The following is a 17825-nucleotide window of genomic DNA, read 5'->3' on the forward strand; positions in this document are numbered from 1 at the left end:
CTCCCACCTCTCTATTGGCCAGTGACCTCCACTTGGGGTCAAACGGAAGCATTTCCAATTCAGCAACCAAACTCATCAACACCCAATGTTCCTTCCAAAGGGCTTCACCTGCAGCTAATTAAATATTTAGCTCTAACTTCCAATTTACAGAAAATTGAAGGAATTAGAGTAATGAGACCATGAGGAAGCAACTGGACCAATCTAAAAGGTGTCTATAGGAAAAGTGGGTTGGTCTCTTGACCAAGTCAACGGAAAAAAAAAAAAAATGGGAGAGGGGAACTGTGGTAGGATTAAAAAAATGACTCATAACCAAATGCAGCCAGTGTTCCTTGATTTACATAAACTGTCAAGAAAGGACATGTTTGCCACAATCACAGAAATTTACATATAGACTGCTTATCTTTAGATGATATTAAGTTAGTATTAATTATTTAGTTGTGATAATGGTATTGGGGCTAAGTTAGAAAATGTTATTTTCTAGACATGCATAGAGAAACATTTAGAGGTAAGATGTCATGAAGTCTATATCTTGAAACGCTTCAGTGTTTTTGTTTTATAGTTTTGACTTTGGAACCCTGTAATGATTTACACAATTATATAACAAAATTAAAATTAAAAAAATATAAACTCCTAAAATCCAAAATGAAATAAATGAATCTAACTGTAGTACAAGTTGGCATGTTAAGGACACAGAAAAGAACTATTTTAAGGGACTTTTAAAACCCAGTATTTTGACTGTACATCCTAAGGACCAAAAAGAACAACAAAAAAATTTAAAGTGAATTCAGTATTGCTACGAATAATGTTGGTATTGTTATCTTCAAGCATTAACAGAATTACTTTATTTGCTTTATCCCATTATTTACTATATAATATATATTATTTATTTATAAGTATACTTATTTATAGTTTTATGCACCTACACAGTATAGAGCAAGTAACTGTAATAATGTCATCAGAAATCGAGGTTTTCAACGTAAGAAAAATGGGATACAAATATAAAAACCAAAGAAGTAAAAACACTATAATCTTAAAAATGAACTGGGGGATTTCCCTGGCGGTCCAGTGGTTAAGACTCTGCAATTCCACTGCAGGGGGCACAGGTTCAATCCCTGGTCTGGGAACCAAGATACCGCATGCTGCGTGGCGAGAAAATTACAAAAAAAAAATAAAATAAAATAACCTGGACATTATCAGTATGAACTCATGTTTCATTTTTTTCTTAAAAAGTTCATATTCCTTGCCTTTGTCCTCTGAAAAGAATGAGAAGCACTGTTAACAGACAGCAGTGCGCACTCTTAGTGACTAGATTGATGGTCTCTAAATACTATTTCCCATTAAACTGAACCAGGGCTTTTTGATGAAATGGCTGATTCCAGGGCTTGGCAGAAAAGGTACAAGATGAGCCTGGAACATCTTTTTTTTTTTTTTATCATCTTTATTGGAGTATAATTGCTTTACAATGGTGTGTTAGTTTCTGCTGTATAACAAAGTGAATCAGCTATACATATAACATATATCCCCGTATCTCTTCCCTCTTGCATCTCCCTCCCTCCCACCCTCCCTATCCCACCCCTCTAGGTGGTCACAAAGCACCCAGCTGATCTCCCCATATGATGCAGCTGCTTCCCACCAGCTATCTGTCTTACATTTGGTAGTGTATATATGTCCATGCCACTCTCTCACTTCATCCCAGCTTACCCTTCCCCCTCCCCGTGTCCTCAAGTCCATTATCTACGTGTGCCCTTATTCCTGTCCTGCCCCTAGGATCTTAAGAACCATTTCATTTTTTTTTTTTTTAGATTCCATATATATGCGTTAACATACAGTATTTGTTTTTCCCTTTCTGACTTACTTCACTCTGTATGACAGTCTCTAGGTCCATCCGCCTCACTACAAATAACTCAATTTCATTTCCTTTAATGGCTGAGTAATATTCCATTGCATACATGTGCCACATCTTCTTTATCCATTCATCTGTCGATGGACACTTAAGTTGTTTCCATGTCCTGGCTATTGTAAACAGAGCTGCAATGAACATTGGGGTACATGATTCTTTTTGAATTATGGTTTTCTCAGGGTATATGCCCAGTAGTGGGATTGCTGGGTCATGTGGTAGTTCTACTTTTAGTTTTTTAAGGAACCTCCACACTGTTCTCCATAGTGGCTCTATCAGTTACACTCCCCCCAACAGTGCAACAGGGTTCCCTTTTCTCCACACCCTCTCCAGCATTTATTGTTTCTAGATTTTTTGATGATGGCCGTTCTGACTGCTGTGAGGTGATACTTCATTGTAGTTTTGATTTGTATTTCTCTAATGGTTAGTGATGTTGAGCATCCTTTCATGTGTTTGTTGGCAATCTGTATATCTTCTTTGGAGAAATGTCTATTTAGGTCTTCTGCCCATTTTTGGATTGGGTTGTTTGTTTTTTTCATACTGAGCTGCATGAGCTGCTTGCATATTTTGGAGATTAATCCTTTGTCAGCTGCTTTGTTTGCAAATATTTTCCCCAATTCTGAGAGTTGTCTTTTCCTCTTGCTTATGGTTTCTTTTGCTGTGCAAAGCTTTTAAGTTTCACTAGGGCCCATTTATTTATTTTTGTTTTTATTTCCATTTCTCTAGGAGGTGGGTCAAAAAGGATCTTGCTTTGATTTATGTTAGAGTGTTCTGCCTATGTTTTCCTCTAAGAGATTTATAGTGTCTGGCCTTACATTTAGGTCTTTAATCTATTTTGAGTTTATTTTTGTGTATGGTGTTACGGAGTGTTCTAATTTCATTATTTTACATGTACCTGCCCAGTTTTCCTAGCACCACTTAATTGAAGAGGCTGTCTTTCCTCCACTGTATATTCTTGCCTACTTTATTAAAGATAAGGTGACCATATGTGCGTAGCTTTATCTCTGGGCTTTCTATCCTGTTCCATTGAGCTATATTTCTGTTTTTGTGCCAGTACCATACTGTCTTGATTACTGTAGCTTTGTAGTATAGTCTGAACTCAGGGAGCCTGATTCCTCCAGCTTCATTTTTTTTTTCTCAACATTGCTTTGACTATTTGGGGTCTTTTGTGTTTCCATACAGGTTGTGAAATTTTTTGTTCTAGTTCTGTGAAAAATACCATTGGTGGTTTGATAGGGATTGTACTGAATCTGTAGATTGCTTTGGGTAGTATAGTCATTTTCACAATGTTGATTCTTCCAATCCAAGAACATGGTATATCTCTCCATCTGTTGGTATCATCTTTAATTTCTTTCATCAGTGTCTTATAGTTTTCTGCATATAGGTCTTTTGTCTCCTTAGGTAGGTTTATTCCTAGGTATTTTATTCTTTTTGTTGCAATGGTAAATGGGAGTGTTTCCTTAATTTCTCTTTCAGATTTTTCATCATTAGTGTATAGGAATGCAAGATATTTCTGTGCATTAATTTTGTATCTTGTTACTTTACCAAATTCATTGATTAGCTCTAGTAGTTTTCTGGTGGCATCTTTAGGATTCTCTATGTATACCATCATGTCATCTGCAAACAGTGACACTTTTACTTCTTCTTTTCCAATTTGGACTCCTTTTCTTTCTTTTTCTTCTCTGATTGCTGTAGCTAAAACTTCCAAAACTATGTTGAACAATAGTGGTGAGAGTGGACAACCTTGTCTTGCTCCTGACCTTTGTGGAAATGGTTTCCGTTATTCCCCACTGAGAATGATATTGGCTGTGGGTTTGCCATATATGTCCTTTATTATGTTGAGGTAAGTTCCCTCTATGCCTACTTTCTGGAGGGTTTTTTATCATAAATCGGTGTTGAATTTTGTCAGAAGCTTTCTCTGCATCTATTGAGATGATCATATGGTTTTTTTCCTTCAATTTCTTAATATGGTGTATCACATCGATTGATTTGCATATATTGAAGAATCCTTGCATTCCTGGGATAAACCCCACTTGATCATGATGTGTGATCCTTTTAATGTGCTGTTGGATTCTGTTTGCTAGTATTTTGTTGAGGATTTTTGCATCTATGTTTATCAGTGATATTGGCCTGTAGTTTTCTTTTTGAGGGACATCTTTGTCTGGTTTCGGTATCAGGGTGATGGTGGCCTTATAGGATGAGTTTGGGAGTGTTCCTCCCTCCGCTATATTTTGGAAGAGTTTGAGAAGGGTAGGTGTTAGCACTTCTCTAAATGTTAGAATTTGCCTGTGAAACCATCTGATCCTGGGCTTTTGTTTATTGGAAGATTTTTAATCACAGTTTCAATTTCATTACTTGTGATTGGTCTGTTTATAGTTTCTATTTCTTCCGGGTTCAGTCTCAGAAGGTTGTGCTTTTCTAACAACTTATCCATTTCTTCCAGGTTGTCCATTTTATTGGCATATAGTTGCTTGTAAGTAATCATTCATGATCCTTTGTATTTCTGCAGTGTCAGTTGTTACTTCCTTTTTCATTTCTAATTCTATTGAGTCTTCTCCCTTTTTTCCTTGATGAGTCTGGCTAATGGTTTATCAATTTTGTTTATCTTCTCAAAGAACCAGCTTTTAGTTTTATTGATCTTTGCTATTGTTTCCTTCATTTCTTTTTCATTTATTTCTGATCTGATCTCTATGATTTCTTTCCTTCTGCTAACTTTGGGGTTTTTTTGTTCTTATTTCTCTAATTGCTTTAGGTGTAAGGTCAGGTTGTTTATTTGAGATGTTTCTTGTTTCTTGAGGTAGGACTGTATTGCTATAAACTTCCCTCTTAGAACTGCTTTTGCTGCATCCCATAGGTTTTGGGTTGTCGTGTTTTCATTGTCATTTGTTTCTAGGTATTTTTAGATTTCTTCAGTGATCTCTTGGTTATTTAGTAGTGTATTGTTTAGCTTCCATGTGTTTGTATTTTTTACAGTTTTTTTCCAGTAATTGATATCTAGTCTCATAGCGTTGTAGTAAGAAAAGATACTTGATACAATATCAATTTTCTTAAATTTACCAAGGCTTAATTTGTGACCCAAGATATGATCTATCCTGGAGAATGTTCCATGAGCACTTGAGGTGAAAGTGTATTCTGTTGTGTTTGGATGGAATGACCTACAAATATCAATTAAGTCCCTCTTGTTTAATGTCATTTAAAGCTTGTGTTTCCTTATTTATTTTCATTTTGGATGATCTGTCCATTGGTAAAGTGGGGTGTTAAAGTCCCCTACTATTATGATGTTACTGTCAATTTCCCCTCTCATGGCTGTTAGCGTTTGCCTTATGTACTGAGGTGCTCCTATGTTGGGTGCATAAATATTTACAATTGTTATATCTTCTTCTTGCATTGATCCCTTGATCATTATGTAATGTCCTTCCTTGTCTCTTGTAATAGTCTTTATTTTAAAGTCTATTTTGTCTGATATGAGAATTGCTACTCCAGCTTTCCTCTCATTGCCATTTGCATGGAATATCTTTTTCCATTCCCTCACTTTCAGTCTGTATGTGTCCCTGGGTCTGAAGTGGGTCTCTTGTAGACAGCATATATATGGGACTTTTTTTTTTTTAATTTTATTTATTTATTTATTTATTTATTTATTTATTTATGGGTGTGTTGGGTCTTTGGTTCTGTGCGAGGGCTTTCTCTAGTTGCGGCAAGTGGGGGCCACTCTTCATCGCGGTGCGCGGGCCTCTCACTATCGCGGCCTCTCTTGTTGCGGAGCATAGGCTCCAGACGCGCAGGCTCAGTAGTTGTGGCTCACGGGCCCAGTTGCTCCGTGGCATGTGGGATCGTCCTGGACCAGGGCTCGAACCCGTGTCCGCCGCACCGGCAGGCAGACTCTCAACCACTGTGCCACCAGGGAAGCCCGGGACTTGTTTTTGTATCCATTCAGCCAGTCTATGTCTTTTGGTTGGAGCATTTAATCCATTTACATTAAGGTAGTTATCAATATGTATGTTCCTATTACCATTTTCTTAATTGTTTTGGGTTTGTTATTGTAGGTCTTTTCCTTCTCTTGTGTTTCCTGCCTAGAGAAGTTCCTTTAGCATTTGTTGTAAAGCTGGTTTGGTGGTGCTGAATTCTCTTAGCTTTTGCTTGTCTGTAAAGGTTTTAATTTCTCTGTCGAATCTGAATGAGATCCTTGCTGGGTAGAGTAATCTTGGTTGTAGTTTTTTCCCTTTCATAACTTTAAATATGTCCTGCCACTCCCTTCTGGCTTGCAGAGTTTCTGCTGAGAAATCAGCTGTTAACCGTATGGAGATTCCCTTGTATGTTATTTGTTGCTTCTCCCTTGCTACTTTTAATATTTTTCTTTGTATTTAATTTTTGATAGTTTGATTAATATGTGTCTTGGCGTGATTCTCCTTGGATTTATCCTGTATGGGACTCTCTGTGCTTCCTGAACTTGATTAACTATTACCTTTACCATATTAGGGAAGTTTTCAACTATAATCTCTTCAAATATTTTCTCAGTCCCTTTCTTTTTCTTGTCTTCTTCTGGGACCCCTATAATTAGAATGTTGGTGTGTTTAATGTTGTCCCAGAGGTCTCTGAGATTGTCCTCAATTCTTTTCATTCTTTTTTCTTTATTCTGCTCTGCAGTAGTTTTTCCCACTATTTTATCTTCCAGGTCACTTATCTGTTCTTCTGCCTCAGTTATTTTGCCATTGATTCCTTCTAGAGAATTTTTAATTTCATATATTGTGTTGTTCATCATTGTTTGTTTGCTCTTTAGTTCTTCTAGGTCCTTGTTAAATGTTTCTTGTGTTTTCTCCATTCTATTTCCGAGATTTTGGATCATTGTTACTATCATTACTCTGAATTCTTTTTCAGGTACACTGCCTATTTCCTCTTCATTTGTTTGGTCTGGTGGGTTTTTACCTTGCTCCTTCATCTGCTGTGTGTTTCTCTGTCTTCTAATTTTGCTTAACTTACTGTGTTTGGGGTCTCCTTTTCGCAGGCTGCAGGTTTGTAGTTCCCTTTGGTTTTGGTGTCTTCTCCCAGTGGGTAAGGTTGGTTTAGTGGGTTGTGTAGGCTTCCTGGTGGAGGGGACTGGTGCCTGTATTCTGGTGGATGAGGCTGGATCTTGTCTTTCTGGTGGGCAGGACTGCATCCGGTGGTGTATTTTGGGGTGTCTGTGAACTTATTATGATTTTAGGCAGCCTCTCTGCTAATGCGTGGGGTTGTGTTCCTGTCTTGCTAGTTGTTTGACATGGGGTGTCCAGCACTGGAGCCTGCTGGTTGTTGAGTGGAGCTGGGTCTTAGCATTGAGACGGAGATCTCTGGGAGAGCTCTCGCCGATTGATATTACGAGGGGCCGGGAGGTCTCTGGAGGACTGATGTCCTGAACTCGGCTCTCCCACCTCAGAGGCTCAGGCCTGACACCCAGCTGGAGCACCAAGACCCAGTCAGCCACACGGCTTTTGGGAAGTCTGAGGTCTTCTGCCAGCATTCAGTAGGTGTTCTGTAGGAGTTGTTCCACATGTAGATGTATTTTTGATGTATTTGTGGGGAGGAAGGTGATCTCCTTCCTCCCCACAAATACAGACGTCTTACTCCTCTGCCATCTTGAAGGTCCTCCTGTTGCTCTACTTTTTATACTGTACTATTCACCTTTTATTTAGTTTTGTTTTTTGATTTTTGAACAAATTTTGAACTTGATATTTTTAGATAATTTAAAAGTCATTAACATATCTGCATCGCCCATTCCTATCACAATCACATACAGGTATCATCTGTACCTAGAAATGGAGTTATATGTTTTTTAGCCTGATTTCCTTATCCCTACTTTATAGGAACATATTTCTTTATAAATCCTGTATATTCCATATATAAGATATGAAAGGGTTTAATAAGCCTTCTTTGTAGATTTATTTCATCAATTCCTTATCTAAAGCTTCATTTATCTACTTTTCTTTGGGCACATTTCCCAGTGGCAAACCTCCTTTGAACAACACACTTCATCAATGCCCTGAGACAGCTTTAGCAGGTTCAGTCTCAGTCCTGTAGACATTTCTATATCCCAGTGTAAAAGTCACTTGCAGTGTTCAGGTAGGGATCCTTGCCACGGCAGCCAGGAAAAGGCCCTGACCTTTGACCCATTCTCCATCCAGGCTCTCTTACTCCCTCCTGGCTGCCCTGCCCCACTCCTCGGCTCGAGCCTGGAACATCTTAAATAAGGAAACTATCCAACACTACTGGAGTCATGTCAAAGGGACAAAGAAGCCAATACAAAGGGCTCTCACTGGCCAAAGGTAGGACTATTTGAGCCTAAACGAAAACCGCAATGTTGTTCAACAGGTAAGGTATTTAAAATCTACCAATGTAGAACGATATTGAAAACAAAAACATTTTACTTTGCTGCTAGGGCATCAACTCATTGCTTGAAAAATTAGTAAATAAAGACAACAAATCAAGCTTTTTAATCTAATTTTCCCATATAGATTGTATTTTATGGTAAACAAATAAAAATTCCAACTAATAAATTAATGTAGAAGGAATAATAGAATTAGAAAATGATTCTTTTTCAACCATCAATTAAATGATGATTGTGAAATGAGAATTTATAATGGATCAACCCACTGGAAATCTGAACATCACACAAAGACAGACCAACAGGCATTAAGTGCACAGCATCAATGATGGAGCATTTTTTTGCCAAATAATTGAACCTGAACCTGATCAAGCTGTTAGATCTGTCAATTTACAGGAATAGAGAGGACAGTGCACAGTCACGGTATACAATTAGGTAACACCAGACTACAGAAAATTCTGCAGGACAAACCTTTTTCTTTAACAAATAAATACCAAGAAAACAAAAAGAACAAGAGAGAAGTGTTAATAACAGACTTGAGAGAGACACAACCAGGACAAAGTGTGAGCCTTTGGAACCTAAATAAAAATGAATCAACTGTTGAAAAGAATTTATAAGACAGTCATGGAACTGGAACACTGATAATATTAGATGACATTGAAAGAATTATTCTTTTTTTTCAGGTGTGATAAGAATGATATTTTAGAGGTACACACTAAATTATTGACAAATGAAATGATTTTCTCCCTAGGATTTGCTTTAAATAATCAAGTGGGGCAGGGTGGGAGGACTAGGTGAAACAGGATTGGCCACATATTAATAGTTGTAGAAGCTGGATGATAGATACACAGGTGCTTATTATAATTCTCTTTCTAATTTCATGTTTTTCTTTAATTTTCTTTTTTGAAAAATGAAGGACTAGTGTGGCTAGCCTAGAGTGCAGTTGTTCATTGCAGTTGGGTACATAGTTCTGTTGTAATTAATTGCCAATTTGGGAAATGCTGTTGAGATAAAGACTTGAAGAATTCATACATAGATGCTTTTCTTGGCAAATAATCAAGTGACAATAACTATTGGTAGAAAAAATGTGGTTACAATCCCAGACTTATGGATAATCACTATTTTTAAAAAAAATAGGTTAATGATAATCGAACTGACTCTCAGTAAGTTGTATATTGATGGCAAAGTTTTTGCTATAGATTTGGTACTATCATTTACTTTGTGTTTTATCAATCTGATGGAGAAATATTTCAGAATTATCAATAAAATAATTATTTGTTCAAATCCAAGAAAAAAAAAAGAAAAATGAAGGACTAAAAAATTAACTAACTAAAAAAGATGAATGCAAACATGACAAAATGTTAAAAATTGTTAAGTTCTAAGTGATGGAAATACAGACGCTTACATTTTCTGTATGTTTGAAAATGTTCGTAATGGTAAACAAAATTGTAAAAGCACTTCAAGCCAGCAAAGACTCAGAGCTAGGTCAGGTTACAAGGACTGTGAAATGTAGTTACAGACACCTAATGCTGGCATTGACCAGTAATGCCCTCAGAAAATTAAAAGCAAATGATAAAAAAACAAAAATGTTCAAACTCGAACTATTGGACTGGCCAAAAAGTTCGTTCAGGATTTTCTGTGTTATGGAAAAACCCAAATGAACTCTTTGGCCAACCGAATATTAAATTATTAAGGAAAAAGAAGGACCTAGAGAAAAAGACTCCAGCTGACAAAATAGTGACACATGCTTACTATACTTGTAACATAAAGGATTTCCAATTCAGAGTAAAGCCACAATACAATCAAATGGGAGGGGAGGTGTCTTATGATTTTATTTCAGGGCCTGATGACAATCAGAGAAAGATCCAGCTAGAACCATGTGCCCTAAGGCCTTAATGCCTTAAGTGACAGGGGTATAAAAAGCAACCTCACAGAAGCTCGAACCTTTTATGAATTGGAGTTATAAAAAAACCAAGGCAAAGCTAACAGGCTGCTTGCTACTCAGATACGTTAACCAGCCTCTGGAACGAGCAACTACTGCAAAAGCATTGCTCCTTGACAGAATCCTACTACAGCATGGTCTCATGTTCCCTGGCCCTAAGAAGGCTCTTTTCCATACCTGATGATGACACACTGGTTCTCTCTGTCAATTATCATGTTTCTGTACATATTATCTGCAAGAGCATAGATATGTGGTGGGTTTTCATACTGTGCCTGGAAAAGAAAGAAAAACAAACAAAAACATGGTCAGAGCAACACATTACATTTCTTTTCTTGGCCTTGGAAATGAATACACCACTGTATAGTTCCAGTCTTAAAGGTTGCATAATACAAGAATCATAAACTTGCTAAGGTCATGAGGAGGTACACCTAAAACAATGAAGATGGAATCTGGAAGGACTTTTCTGTAGGCCTATGTGTGATTCAGCCTTCAAACATAACCAATGTCTTCAGATACTCCGATACCACACCCCTCCACCCAGCAGACCTCTGTAGACCACATTCCGTTTCTAAGTGTTTCTGAAGACATTTGGGCAACAGGTCTTAAGAGGGCTTACTAAAAACCTGGATCTGACTTGTACTAATTCAGAATTTCTACATAGTTTTTTTTTTCTAAGAGGCAAGTTGAAGATCCTGGGACCCCACAGGAAATTAAGTGAGACTATATGCAAATAAGGAAAAAACTTAAAAACTTTCCATTAGAAGAGGGCAGGAGGTGTGGTTCTTTAAAGAGATAAACAGATTTGACCAGTTTGTCCCATCTCAATATGGAAAAACAAAAAATCCTACCACGCCAAGATAGCGGGTTTGTGCTTCAGTCTCATGGGATATCTTAGCTATGCATAAATATAAGTCCACCAATAAATTCACTGCATCAGGACGACTGCAGCCCTGCTTTCTTCAGTTTCTTGGCACCACTTCCACCACTTCCTCAAAAATCACTAAAAAGAATACTACTTCATATGGTGGAAAGCTGGAGAAAGAACACGCCTTAAATTTAAGACTATTTACCATAAAAGAGTGAAAAGAAAGCCAAATCCATAGGGAGAAGACATTTAGACTCTGTCTTTCCCTTCTCTGGTTCCCATCTCTAGAGTGGAGATAATAATGTCCATGGTACACATCTCACAAGGTAACTGAGATGAAGGATGGGAAAGTAATTAGAAAAGGTTAAGTAAAATGCAGAGGTAAAGCAGAACGTACTTAATCCAGCTTTGAGCCCTGTTACACAACAAGTTACTACAGTGTAAGGGGCCTGGCCCAGAAATTGCCACTCACTGCAAGCTCTGGCGGATCAGAGTGGAGTGACAAGGGGTGAGAGATTGCTCGATGGCTGCACAAATGGTAAGCACTGGTGTTTCCAGCGCCAACGGCTCCCCACATGTGAGCGGGGGGCTCAGAAAGGAAACTGCTCAGTGAGGGTCTAGTTTATTCCTGGGACTGATGGACTGAATAATTCTATACAGGGACAAAAATAATGTCATTCCTGCCTTCACCTCATAGTGAGAAGGGATGCATAGATGGGACTGCAGGATAGAGTCTTAAATTGTCTTCTTCCAGCCCAGACTGCTCATATTATTATCTTTAATACCTCTTTGAAAACAGGGAAACAGGAAAAGAAAAGAGGATGAGGGACTTCTCTGGTGGTCCAGTGGTTAAGACTCCAAGCTTCCACTGCAGTGGGCACGGGTTCAATCCCTGGTTGGGGGAACTAAGATCCTTCATGCTGTGCTGCGTGGCCAGAAAAAAAAAAAAAGGATGGAAAATGGAAGGAAATGGAGTGGAGAGAAAGCTGTGAGCAGTGGAGGGAAAGGAGTGGGCAAGTCATTGCCCAATAAGGCTTCCAAGTCACTTAGCTAGTTATACTTGACCTCTGCATGTCACTTTTTAGTTTTCAAATTGGTTTCCCATCTATGGACTCATGGTACTTCTCAGCTACTGATGAGAATTATAGGGTAAGCATTTCCTCTACCTGATCTTCCCTTACCCCTGCAAGTCACTGAGACCTGACTTCAACTCCCAGCTTCAACACTCAATATATTCAAGTACTTTACCTCTCTGAGCTCCAGTTTCCTCACCTGTGAAATGGGGATGAAGAGTAATCCATAGCCAGCATACAGGGCTGATTTATTACTGTTGCAAGTGTAACATAGTACCTGGCACTAAGTAAATACCAATTTTACAACATTCTGTTACCATTAGCAGTTAAAAATAAATATATTTTTAAAAATTCTAGGTCATTTCTTTAAAGAGAACTCTTCAAACGATGAATGGTCTGAAAGGGACTCATGTGGCAATGCTTTTCAGAGAAATGGGAAGAAACAACACGAACACACAGCACTTCCACCCACCCCGCTTTGGCTGTCATTGAGGACGCCAAGCCAGCTCTGTGCCTGCTGCCCCGGGGCACTGTTGATCAGGGCGCCAGGGCCGGGCCCAGCCTCTACTGACAGTGTTTCCCTTGTGCTGGGCTCCCATAAAGGCAGCATTATCAAAGGTCTTTCGCGTGGCAGCCTCCTTCGGCTCCAGCTACCAGCACCATTCATCTGGCAACAATGGGGTGGGCTCTTGCTCTGGGTAAATTGCCTTCCACTTCAACTGATGAATTTGTGTGGGCTCCCTTTTGTTTGTTTTCCAGGGGTCAGGATTAATGAACGCTCTTGTGCTTCTGCTGTAAAGGAAAGAGGGAAGGAAAAAGATGCAGAGATGGGGAGGCCTGGGGAAGTGATGGAGCCATGGGATGAAATATATTAATTAGGATTATGGATTCTATTTTTATCACACAACTGAAATGGCTATGGAGCTGGGTCTAAATAGAAATCAGGGTCACATTAATAAATGAAGTAATAAAAGATTCACTTTTCATGTTCCACTCATAGCCACAGCTTAAGTGATTTGCAGAGAAAAGTTCCCGTTGCCCTATTTGTTTTTTTTACCGAGTAGTGTTTTTTTTTAGTCCTTAGAATTTTGTGACATATGTGGAAGGAGGAAGATGCCTGAAGCTGTAAGTCCTACATCCTGTTTAACTAATTTTGTATATAATGTTCCAATAATAATACTCCTATGCTTTTTTGAGCTGTACTCTAAAGAACAGCACATTATTAAAAATCTAACAACGTCACCTACTTGCGTTTCCCCAATAAATAATTCATAATAAGAAAATGCAAATGTATTGCAAACTTCCAATTGCCCATGCATCATAAAAGCCCCCAAACACTACAGTAATTCATGTGGCATGTAACTTACCGCTCCTTGGTACATTTCAATTTCCTTTTCCCCAAAATATGGCATCTGCTTGAAAGGGTTGACTGAGATTAATACAGATCCTATATATGTCTGAGTTTAAATCCAGTTAAGGTCTATCATTAATCTTCATAGCTACACATTTTTTGAATTAAGCAACCAGATGTTATCACAAATTCATCATGATTGTCCCAACGAAAAGCTCACATGTTTGTCATCTAAAAGATTACAAATAAAGACAAAAGCCATTACCAACTAGCTCAGGTTTTGTTCTTCAGGAAGAGTAATGAACTTAGTTACCAAAGTGTTACTAAAAGAAATTGTTATTTTAAGTGAATTGAAGCACATTCTTTCAAGACTGGTGACATGCACAGCTAGGAAGAAACAAATGACCGAGGAGTAAAAAGAGCAAATATTTTTTCCTTGGAAATTTCATGTTTCTTAGGTACACTAAAAACGTATTCATTTACCTGTTTAACAAGTAGAGGGATATAAGATGAACTGAACAGTCCTGCTCTCTTTTTTTTTTTTTTAATTTATTTTTGGCTGCGTTGGGTCTTCGTTGCTGCCCGTGGGCCTTCTCTAGTTGCGGCGAAGGGGGGCTACTCTTCGTTGCGCTGCGTGGGCTTCTCACTGCGGTGGCTTCTCTTGCTGCAGAGCACGGGCTCTAGGCACGCGGGCTTCAGTAGTTGTGGCACGTGGGCTCAGTAGCTGTGGCTCGCGGGCTCTAGAGAGCAGGCTCAGTAGTTGTGGCGCACGGGCTTCATCGCTCCGGGGCATGTGGGATCTTCCAGGACCAGGGCTCGAACCCATGTCCCCTGCATTGGCAGGCGGATTCTTAACCACTGCGCCACCAGGGAAGCCCCAGTCCTGCTCTTTAGGAGCTCTGGAGAACTGAGTTGTTTCCATAAGTGGTATTCAGAGCAGACAATTACAAACCCACATAGATCAGGTTTAGGGAAGGAGGTTTTATTTCTGTGTGGGAAATCCCAGAAGGCCCCACAGAAGACAATGTGCTACATATGTCCCCAAAATGAAGTGTTATTATAACATACAAAATATTTCCATTTATCATTCAACAATCAACTAGTTTGAACTGGATGTCTACAACACGCCAGGCATTGTTACAGATGCAGAGATAGAGCAGTGAACAAAATGGACAGAAGAGATAAAACTCCCTGCCTACAGCCCATGCTCCGCAACAAGAGAAGCCACCACAATGAGAAGCACGTGCACTGCAACAAAGGGTGGCCCCCGCTCGCCGCAACGAGAGAAAACCCACGCGCAGCAACGAAGACCCAACGCAGCCAAAAATAAATAAATTTAAAAAAAAAGAATGTAAAGCTATGAGATTTCCTCCTCCAAGGGTACATTTATATATTCATATATTAGAACCTTGAGTGTCAAATAGAGCAGCACAGGGAATCTGGTCAGATTGCCTAGCTCCCCACACCCAGTTCTATTCTACTCTGACCTTGAGTCACATCTCTAAGTGGTGGTTATTGGATGATGGGGTAAATACGACCTACTTGATAGGCTTGTTATGAGAATTACATGAAACAGTATAAAATGCTCAGCACAATGTTTGATATGTAGTAGAGGCAATGTCCTTAATTCATATACTTCAGGATGCTCATTCTGTCACATTAACATCTCTGAGATGCAGTGCTGGTATTATTATTGAACACAAATGAGCCAAGTGTGGAATGGATCATATAATATTTAAAAATTAATATTTATACATGAAGGTGAGAATGGGGAATGACTGGGTTGTAATTTTGCTTGCTTTTTCACTGAACAGAAAGATCTTCAGAATTGAAAGGGCTGAACATGAAACAGCAGTAGACAAGATGGGGTCCATTTTCACTGCACATCCAGATACACCCAGCACTGCACTGGGGTCAGGCCATGGCACTAAGAGAAAATGCAGATGAGACAGTGAATCATAACTGAAAATCACTACAGAGTCACAGAAGAGGGGCCAAGAGCAAACATAGTTCCAAGTGCCAAAGTCAGATGAGGCCAACCACACATTAGTGGCCTACTTTTTTTGAGGTAAACTTTAGAACAGGTAAATTTATTGTTAGAATTATTAAGCAGGTCAGAAGTGTCCATAGTGTTACAGCCAAGACTCAGTAAGCGTTGATGATAAAAACACTGATTGAACACATACGTGTATACATGGCACTAATCTAAGCTCCTGATGACAATCCTGTTACTATTTTAATCCTATTTTACTAGGAGGAAACTGAGGCATAAATCTTCAATGCAATGTTGAAGCAATGTTGAAATCTTCAACATTCAAGAAGTACAGCACTGCTACGACCATATTCCTTTCAGAAGTAGATGTCTATGCCGACATCCATCCCCAAATAGGATCTTTCCATGGAGGATGGTGCTCCTTCCTTAGTTGTAAAGGGACTGCTGTGAATGTCACCTGTCCTAGATAAACCAATCACTGCACTCAGAGAATAAAGAGCTGCCAGAGGACCCAAGCCAAAGGAATCACCAACCCAACTTTGTTCCCCAATAAATAAATCTAGATTGGGTTGCATAAGAGCTCCTATAGGAACCAACATTTTAAAAAAATTATTTATTTATTTTTGGCTGTGTTGGGTCTTCGTTGCTGCATGTGGGTTTTCTCTAGTTGCGGCGAGCGGGGGCTTCTCTTGTTGCAGAGCATGGGCTCTAGTTGCACAGGCTTCAGTAGTTGTGGCTTGCGGGCTCTAGAGCGCAGGCTCAGTAGTTGCGGCACACGGGCTTAGTTGCTCCGTGGCATGTGGGATCTTCCTGGATCAGGGCTCGAACCCACGCACCCTGCAATGGCAGGCGATTCTTAACCACTGTGCCACCTGGGAAGGTCAGGAACCAACATTTTTTTTCACTGTTAAGAGTCTGCTATGTGAAAAGACATCTTGTAAAGTCTTGGTTTTCACTAAGTAGTCTACATAAACTCTGGCAAGGAGACATTCAAAGAAAAAAATCTCTTTTGGAGTACTCTAGGCCAATCCTGAATCCATGACTCAGATTGGAAGAGGGATCCCAGTAGGGCTCTCGCGGGAGGTATTGTTTGGGAGGACTCCTGAAAAATAAAGTTTGGTTTGAAATGAATAATGTAGCTCCTATCTAGCTACAAATTTACTTAAATCAGAATGGAGACAAGAGAATTTGATTTGGAATTTAAAGGAAACAAATATGTTTTTCCCACCTGCTTGGGTCTGCAGAGACCTCAGCTACTTCCCTGACAGCATAGGTCATCTACTGGGTTGGGCCACTTCTCCAGGTAACTCCAATACTCACTCCCACTCCCTGCTGCATAATTCGGGTGTGCCTTTGGAAAAAGCTGTTCCATCATTGTCTCTACCGACACAACCTTTGGCTGGAAAGGTGTGGCCCAAGGTTAATTTTCAAATCGTATGGAGATACACAAGGTTATGATTTAAAAAAAAAAAAAAACAACCGGAAATAAGATAAATGCCATCTTATTTAACAGCATATGCAAGACAGAAGGCAGCCAATAGATCTTTGATTGTTTCCCAAATACTACTCTGTGGATCCTTGTACTTTCATCGATCTGCAGCAAGAATGAAAAAAAGAGAAACAGTGCCCTGAATTTTTTATAAAGCCCAATGTATTCAGTATAAAGGACCATCCTTTATTCTTACACTATTTCCTTTCTACTTTTTGGGTGTTAAAATATTCTTTCTTTTATGAAATGTGATGGTAGTGCAGCTTCTGTAAATTTGTTTTTAGTGGTCTTATAAGGCAAGGTTAAGAGTTTAATGTTTTTTTAAAAAAAAAAACATTTAAATAGCCAGTGAATTTCCCCAAACTGCCCACACTGATCTAGTTGACCTGCCTAGACTCATCACTGAGGTGGGGCAGGGAGGTGAGGTGATTTGCGTGAAGTCACATATGTGGAGACGACGGAGCTGGAACTTGAGCCCCTGGCTCCAGACACCAGACCCACGTTCATCTCACTGCAGTGGCTGCCCCCCAACATGAACTGACGGCCAAGGGTCAAACCTCATTCAAATCAATGGCGCTGCCCTGAGCTCCAGTTGGTCTGGCACAAGTGTCTCAACTCCTAATTCAAGGGCTGAAAATGCCAAGCACACTTGAGCATGTGGTCTCTGAGGAAAAACAAGTTTGGAGAAAGTTGGACCAAATGAGCATGGAGTGCTTTGTACAGGAACTATTTTTGTCAGCCAAGTGGCTATAAATGATATCTCACCAAGCAGAGAGAAAATACTGCAAGGTTTCCCTCCTATATTTTAGAATGTAATTGTAAGAAGTGTGGAAACACTCAGGAAAAATAGATAGTAAATG

At 39.3% G+C, this 17825-nt stretch overlaps 1 protein-coding gene across 1 annotated transcript in view; it reads right to left on the reverse strand.

The window, feature by feature from the left end:
• Nucleotides 1-17825, reverse strand: part of MYO1E (myosin IE) — a 201966-nt gene that overhangs the window by 94256 nt on the left and 89885 nt on the right. Inside the window, exons 3-4 of the mRNA XM_082445188.1 lie at nucleotides 13500-13589; nucleotides 10372-10466 (exon numbers count right to left, since the gene is read on the reverse strand). Coding sequence (XP_082301314.1) covers nucleotides 10372-10466; nucleotides 13500-13589 — 185 coding nt within the window. The remainder of the gene's footprint in view (nucleotides 1-10371; nucleotides 10467-13499; nucleotides 13590-17825) is intronic.

This window comes from Balaenoptera physalus (assembly GCF_965194825.1).
Source record: "Balaenoptera physalus genome assembly, chromosome: 2".
Taxonomy (NCBI): Eukaryota; Metazoa; Chordata; class Mammalia; order Artiodactyla; family Balaenopteridae; genus Balaenoptera; species Balaenoptera physalus.